The sequence below is a fragment of the Cynara cardunculus genome (genome assembly GCF_001531365.2).
Source record: "Cynara cardunculus var. scolymus isolate 2C chromosome LG 2, CcrdV1, whole genome shotgun sequence".
In the NCBI taxonomy this organism is placed as follows: Eukaryota; Viridiplantae; Streptophyta; class Magnoliopsida; order Asterales; family Asteraceae; genus Cynara; species Cynara cardunculus.
This window is the reverse complement of record NC_037529.1, coordinates 65,873,490-65,881,910: the sequence shown is the minus strand read 5'-3', so window position 1 is coordinate 65,881,910 and position 8,421 is coordinate 65,873,490. Positions and strand designations below refer to the sequence as shown.

The 8,421-nt window shown below is 36.9% G+C and overlaps 1 protein-coding gene across 1 annotated transcript; it reads left to right on the top strand.

Annotated features, from left to right (window-relative positions):
• The first annotated feature begins 1,104 nt into the window (after positions 1–1,104).
• LOC112507641 (putative pentatricopeptide repeat-containing protein At5g09950) lies at positions 1,105–6,210 on the top strand. Its single transcript, XM_025112294.1, has 2 exons — positions 1,105–4,226; positions 6,137–6,210. Exon 1 carries the CDS (start codon positions 1,175–1,177, stop codon positions 4,088–4,090), a length of 2,916 nt encoding a protein of 971 aa, XP_024968062.1. The 5' UTR covers positions 1,105–1,174; the 3' UTR covers positions 4,091–4,226; positions 6,137–6,210.
• Positions 6,211–8,421: the final 2,211 nt, after the last annotated feature.

The following is an 8,421-nucleotide window of genomic DNA, read 5'->3' as shown; positions in this document are numbered from 1 at the left end:
ATATGAACATAGACTGCAAGAGATGCACATATATGAACATTTTCAAAATCAAGGATCGTTGTGCATGTGTGCAGATATGAAATAGACTGCAAGCGTTTATCGTCTTCATTATACTGACATTCTTTTACAATAGGATTCTCCATGTATCTTAAACGAAATGAAAATCTTGTACACTTAGACAACCAATTTCAATATATATATATAAAATCAATTGAAATAAATATCATGAACATGAAATAATAAAGAAATCATAAAAATCTCATGAACAATTAGATGTATCTTTTAAGATTTGTAACTCCCAATTAATTATTGGGGATTACAAAAAGGTTGAATTACCAAATTACCCTTATCATTAATTTATAATTTAGATTTGAACCTAAAGTGAAGAAATAATGTGATTGGTCAAGATCGGTTTCCATAGTTTGTACTATATGATTGGTTTCTATTTGAACCAACCCCCCTCTCTCTCTCTCTCTATATATATATATATAACATAGAAAATGACACATACACATACATATGTGTGTATATTATGATTCAAGAAAATAAAGGGAAATATAAAGTTTTACACCCGGAAGAAATTGTACCAATGATTGGATATGAACTAACACCGTTTGAACAGTTTTACAAACCCTAAAATATATTTACGTTTTTTCTTGTTGGAACATGTTTTAACGTTTCCGTCCAGGACATTAAAAAGTTTCAGACCGACCCTGCTAAATAGGGTAACATAATTGTAATTGACTAATTTACATGATAATATTTCAGAATATTTTCTTAAAATAATGGCTTCTCCCTTGATGCATAGAAAGCAGCGTGATAATAATTGAGATTTGAATTAGATATATATCCTATGATATTTTTGTCGATTTGCAACTAATTTTATCGTGCCATGTTTCAAAGAAACATTGCATTTACGCACAGACGTCTCTCATACAGTCCAAAACCTGCTTCCATTACATTGGCGCCATCGCTGGTTCACTCAAAAGACACGATTTTTCTTGATACCCAAAACTCGAATCCATCTTTGCTGACAAATTCTCCTTCCTCAACCACATTGTTCGATAAATCTTACCTGACCAGACTTGGAATCACGCAGTTTTCTTCCTCAAATTGGGAAAGTTATAATTCTCTTGTTAATCGTTATCAGTATTCATGTTCTCATGAGGATTCCATGCAGCTTCATGTACAGATTTTTAAAAATGGGTATACTTATGACGTGTTCTTGCTTAATACCCTTGTCAATATTTATGCAAGAATCGGTGATATGGTATATGCACGTGAGGTGTTTGACGAAATGCCTTTTAGGAACTCAATTTCATGGTCTTGCTTGATATCAGGGTATACTCGAAACCGCATGCCTAATGAGACTTGTACCAGTTTCCGTGAAATGATTCGTGAGGGATTCCAGCCTGTTCATTATGCTGTTGGTAGTGTTTTGAGAGCTTGCCAAGTTCTAGAATCTCATGGACTTAGATTTGGGATACAAGTTCATGGGCTCGTTTCAAAATCTTTGAATGCTTTTCATGAGGTGGTATGTAATGGGCTGCTTTCAATGTATGGGAATTGTATGGATTCGGCTGATTATGCTTCTTGCGTTTTTGATGAGATGGAAATTAGAAGTTTGGTGTCATGGAATTCCATTATTTCGGTTTATTCTCATAAGGGAGATGCAGTTTCTGCTTTTAAGCTCTTATCTGGTATGCAAGCAGAGGGGTTGCGACCAACTGAGTATACATTTGGAAGCTTAATAACAGCAGCTTCCTCTTTATCTGAGATCAACTCATTTTTGCTTGACCAGGCTATGTGCACGATAGAAAAGTCTGGATTTCTATATGACTTGTATGTGGGAAGTGCTTTGGTGAGTGGGTTTGCTAGGTCTGGGAAAATAACCATAGCTAGGAAGATCTTTGAATTGATGGATGTGAGGAATGTGGTTTCCATGCATGGACTGATGGTTGGTTTAGCAAGACAAAAACATGGAGAAGCAGCTGTTGAAGTTTTCCTGGGGATGAAAGATTTAGTTAAATTAACATCTGATTCTTATGCAATACTTCTTAGTACTCTTAGTGAATTCTCTATATTGGAGGAAGGGAGGAGAAAGGGTAGAGAAGTTCATGCTTATGTTATCCGGAATGGGTTAAGTGATTCCAATGTTGCTATTGGAAACGGTCTGATAAATATGTATGCCAAATGTGGCACAGTTACTGATGCTGCTTCTGCTTTTAAACTTTTGATGAACAAAGATGACGTTTCATGGAATTCAATTATCACCGGCTTTGATCAGAATGCTTATTTTAGAGATGCAGTTATGATGTTTTGTGCAATGAGGAGAAATCAACTCATGCCAGCAAATTTCACACTGATCAGTGCTTTGAGTTCATGTGCTAGCTTAGGTTGGTTAAGGTTAGGAGAACAAATACACTGTGAAGGGGTTAAGTTGGGACTTGATACTGATGTTTCAGTTTCAAATTCTCTCATTGACTTTTATTCAGAGACGGAATGTATAAATAACTGCAAGAAAGTGTTCTTATTGATGCATGAATATGATCAGGTTTCATGGAATTCCATTATTGGTGCATTATCTGATTCTGATCCTTTAGTTCCTGAAGCTGTTGAATATCTCATGGAAATGATGCGAGGTGGGTGGCGCCCTAATTTGATAACCTTTGTAAATATCCTTGGAGCAGTGTCATCTCTTTCCGTATATGAACTGGTGAGGCAGATTCACGGATTAACAGTAAAATACCATTTTGCTGGTGATAATGCGGTGGAAAATGCAATTCTCTCGTGTTATGGTAAATGTGGATATATGGATGACTGTGAGAAACTTTTTTCAAGGATTGTTAGGAAGGACGAGACGAGTTGGAATTCCATGATCTCTGGCTACATTCATAATGAACTGTTAAAGAAGGCTATGGACTTGGTCTCGCTTATGCTAACAAATGGCCAGAGACTAGATTGCTTCACTTTCGCTACTGTTCTTAGCGCATGCGCTTCAGTTGCTACATTGGAGCGTGGCATGGAAGTTCATGCTTGTGGGATTAGGGCTTATGTGGACTCTGATGTGGTGGTTGGAAGTGCACTAGTTGACATGTACTCCAAATGTGGAAGAATTGACTACGCTTCGAGATTATTCACATCAATGCCTGTAAAAAATGTCTATTCTTGGAACTCGATGATATCTGGATATGCTAGGCATGGACATGGAGATAAATCTCTAGAGACTTTCACAAAAATGAAGCTACAAGGCCAACTTCCTGATCATGTGACCTTTGTTGGTGTTTTATCAGCTTGTAGCCATATAGGTTTAGTTGATCAAGGGTTTGATCATTTTAATTCCATGAGCAAAGTATACGGACTAAAGCCTAAAATGGAGCACTTTTCTTGTATGGTGGACATTCTTGGACGGGCTGGTGAGCTCGATAAGATGGAGGAGTTTCTAAACAAGATGCCAATGAACCCAAGTGTGCTTATCTGGAGAACCGTACTTGGAGCTTGCTGCAGAGCAAATGGTCAGCAACCAACTAACTTAGGTAAGAGGGCTGGCGAAAAGCTATTGGAATTGGAGCCTAATAACGCAGTGAACTATGTGCTTCTTTCTAACATGTATGCATTCAGAGGTAAATGGGAAGACATGAAAAAGACTCGCTTATCAATGAAACTAGCAGCAGTGAAGAAGGAAGCTGGTTGTAGTTGGGTAACCATGAAAGATGGTGTTCATGTTTTTGTAGCTTCAGATAAATCACACCCTGATACAGAAGCAATCTACGAAAAGCTCAAGGAGTTGCAAGGGAAAATGAGGGAGATGGGATATGTGCCTGAGATTAGATATGCACTTCGTGATCTTGAACTTGAGAACCAAGAGGAGATCTTGAGCTACCATAGCGAGAAACTTGCTGTTGCCTTTGTTCTTACGCGAAAATCAGAATTGCCCATTAGAATAATGAAGAATCTTCGGATTTGTGGGGACTGTCATACGGTGTTTAAGTATGTTTCAAAGATTGAGGGTCGGGTAATAGTTGTGAGAGATTCAAATAGATTCCACCACTTTGTTGATGGTAACTGTTCTTGTGGGGATTACTGGTAATTGTATCAGATTTATTACCTTGGAGGATATTAGCATTGACATAGTGATTTCTTGCATCCCAAGGATTCATGAAATATATTAACACAAAAACTTGCTCGGAGGACGCAGGGCATTGTTCGACCCATTGTTCATCACAGTACGTTTCTAAATCCTTTCTTGCATCATCTTCTACCTGACCCATGCATGTTCTATCACATCGTTCATTGTTTGTTTTACTTATGATTAGGTTTATATATTATTTCCTCACCTTTTGAAATTTAGATTGCTTCTGTAACGTTTATCTACTCGAGATGTAACGAGTAGAGTAAAAATGACATGTAATGTAATAACTTAATGCATTTGAGACTTTTTTGCTACTCTGAACTGTTAATTAGGTGATCGTTTTGGCTGAAAAAGACAGAATTCTATCGAATCCTCATGAAGCGGTGTGAATTTTGTTTTCAGAATAAGTCGAGTACGTATCGTTTAAAATTCACGCCAACTTTGTTAATGACTTTACAGGCATATATTTCTATATGATGATTTTTTGCCATCAGGCTCTATGTAGTACCAAAAACTTCAATTACAGTAAGTATCGACTTTTTTGTTTCACACAACAAAATTTAAGAACGGGGTGGTGAAAACTAGGATTGCACCCGATATCATCTTGGTGTTGCTATATGTTGATTTTATTTTTTGGCATTTGAGAAGAGTGGTTCTTGTAGAATTTGGATTCTTTTTGAGTTAAAAGTTGAGTTGGGAAGGATTGTTATTTCTTATGTTGGTTGCTTAATTAGTTTAGCGAGCCATCTGATTCACATCCTGATCTTTGTAATTCAATTCATAGAATCTCAAATCGTATATCATTAGTAATCTGTAGTAATTTCCAGACACAATGCTTACTTATCTTAGTTACATCTTGCTTTTGAAGTATTGAATGGATGCTGGAGGTTTTTTTATTGGATCAGCATATTGGTAGGTTATAATTTAAGTGGGATCACTGACATATTGTAGTTGATCATTAGTTTACTGTGGGAAGTTTTGTGGTTTACTCAGGTGCTGGCTCAGATCTGCTTGATGTCAATATCCATTTTGATGTTTCTGCGTTTTTATATTCTCTAATGGCTGGACAAAAGGTTGGTTTTGCCCCTTTTGGAGGTGGGTTCATGGAAATACATTCAAGGGGGCGGCTGAGATTGCAGATTTTTGGTTATTTGATTCTGGTGTTGTCTGATTTTGATCTACCTATGCATCTGGGGTTTACCTTGGTTCTAATTTTTTGGATGCAAGATCTATTTGTTGTATTTGAAGGGTTTATGCGTGCTTTTGACCTGGTTCTTTTTTGGTCGATGGTTTTGCCAGGGTTTTTTATGATTGCTTCTGATCTGTGGGTGTTTCTCTTAAGATAGATTTCTTGGTGCAATACTCTTATAAGTTAATTATTATATAAAACGCTATTTTTGGACCGCTATATCAAATCACAGTCCTGACCGCGATTTTCAATTTTGACCGCTGTAACTGCATAACATGCTGGATCGCAGTTTGAGATATATTTCTTGAAAAAGTTGTATCCAACAAAAGAATTTATTTCCATGATCATTTATGTATCTCTCTCAAAAAATAACAGATGGTGGAATTATACTTGGCTTTTGAAGAATAGGTGTCGGTTATTTACCGTTTGTAAACATCAGGTGAGGAGAAGATTTGTAGTGGTCAACCTTCCATGGTGGTGAATGGTGATATGAGAATGGAGAAAGTGTTTTCATGTTATCATTCATCACTCTGCTTTCAGGAAAAGGAAAACTAGAAAAACATAATATAAATTACTCCAACTTATTCTTTTTGGGATTGTTGTTGTATACCAATAAAACTTGTCCCAGTTTGTTTGCATACATGTTGGAATAAATAGTTAGAATTATCCTTCTAGTCATTTTGTGCAACATGGGCATTCTGTAATGTGTTTGTTTTGATAATTGTGTTGGTTAATTGAGTGCATAACTCTTGTTCTTTGAAATTTGAACCAAAAATTTTATGTTTTTACTGGTTCATCTTCAACCTATTCAACAGGAGACATATGGTGTACGTTTCAAAGGGGATATCATTCATGAATCTACAGTTAAGACAGAGGCAGAGAGGCGATGTAATTGGTAAACTTATTATCCAAGAACTTAATTGCAGTCCACTGAATAAGTAGTTGCATCATCGATGGATATGTGTTAGCCTGCTGTTTTCGTCATTTATTTCCAATCGGAAAGCTCTCTCTTTGCCTAGAACTGCATTTGCTTAACTGAGCCACAAACTAGATGCCAAGGGAAAGACTCGTTATCTTTTTGCAGATTTACTGATGTAAATTAACCAGATTGCGTTATGATTAGCAAGCCTAGTAAAGCATCTTTGGTATATTTTCCTTGAGTTGCCTAAGTGCTCATAGCTATATTACTTGACCAGTTGTCATAAATGATACATTTTGCCTAACACTTTGGCTTCCTAGTGTCACTTAACCCCTGAAAGTCCTTTTGATCCAAAATTCATCATGCTTCCATTAGTGGATAAGGGGTAATTTGTCTAACTTATGGGAACTACATAGCAAGGTTCTAAATGACGTGGCGGCGAGGTCAAGTCTCACGCCTTACGCGCCAACAACAAGGCGACGTTTTTCAAGACGTGACCAGAGGCGGCAAATTCGTATGTTAGATATATATATATATATATATATATATAGATATATATATATATAGATATATATATATATAGATATATATATATATAGATATATATAAGAGAGAGAGAGGGGGAGGTTCAAGGGAACCCCCCCCCAAAAAAAAACTGAAAAACCAAGGAACACTGCACATGTGTATACAAGTGATTGAAAGTTGTTTCTTGGTTTTTATGCACGTGTGCATGTTATGTACATGTGCATACCATCTAGATGAATGGTTACACCAGAGTGTACCTCAGTTTTTCATTTTTTTTTTTGCAGTTTTCCCGTGAACCTAACCCTATATATATGTATATACATATATGTTTCTATTATTTCTCAATAATATTATGATATTAAACAATTTAAATTCATATTACAAATGGAAAAATCATGTAAAGTGTAAAAAACAAAATTGCCACCCTTGTAAAAAACGCAAGCCATGGTGCACCTCAAGACGCGATGGCATAAGCCACACATTACACAAACGCTATGGGCTATACCATGACTGCAAAGTCGCGTCTTGCGCCATGTCAACCTTTTAGAAGCCTGCTAAATAGTGGTGGAATGGTGTGTGCAGTATCGGCATAGACTGAATGGTGTTTAAGGATGTTGTACTTAATGTAAGGTTGTTATTTTTATTGGCCCCATGTGTTCTTTCTATATGTTTTGTTCCCTTTCCCTTTATTCTTGTAGACCAGTTAGGGTCTCTAGATCCATCTCTCAGTCTCTTAACACTACTTTGTGCACAGAAAGCTGCTGCAACACGGCAAGGGAGCCGAAAAGTTGATTGAATCGGGCATCATAAACATTCTAGCAGGATTCCAAGTCTTAAGATTGTATGTTTTCTCTGTTTTGATCATCTTTGTTTGTGATATGGATTATATAGATGATAATTACTTTTTTAACGGTGAAATTGACCCCGTCAATCCATATTTGTTAGGGTTTTATCTAATGTTGATGAGCTGAACGAGTAAGTTGCTATACACAACTTTTGCACGGATTGAACCACTTCTATGCAGTGGCTTGATGAGATGTAGTGTCTTGCCATGTTGCCATTTCTTGATTCTTGAAGCTAATAATAGGTAAAATCCAATTTTTAAATGATATGCAACCATTTAAATTTATCTAGATGGATTTAGAGCCAGTTTACTAAATGCTTATCGGGTAAGTGCTAACCAACAAGAGTCACCAATCTTACTTACCTTATGGGGTAACATTCCCAGCCATTAAGGTAAGTGCTAACCAACCTTGGGAGTTCAGTGTTTGGAGTGATGGGCCAAAAAGATGGGAAGGTTCCTGTCACCTGTCGTTATTTCCAGATGCTGCAACCTGCAGGGGTATTTTCTTTTCTGGCTCAATATTGTTGATATGAGGTCTCAGGTGTGTAGCTCAGTTGGCAAAGGAGTGGGGCGACTTTGCCCAAATACAAGACATTACGCTTGAGTAAGCCAAAAAATGTCCCCTCACATTGGTGTCCTTGTAGGCCGGTTTTGTGGCGGGTCGGTTGGGGTTGCTGGTAATCAACTTTTTTCCCAAATAATATTGATGAGCTTGCCAGGGTTTTTTCATGTTTATCTGTTATGATTTGTGCTGCTTCTAATATGCTTTTGTTTTTTTCTCCATTTTAAGAAAGGTTTTGGAGAATCTGTTA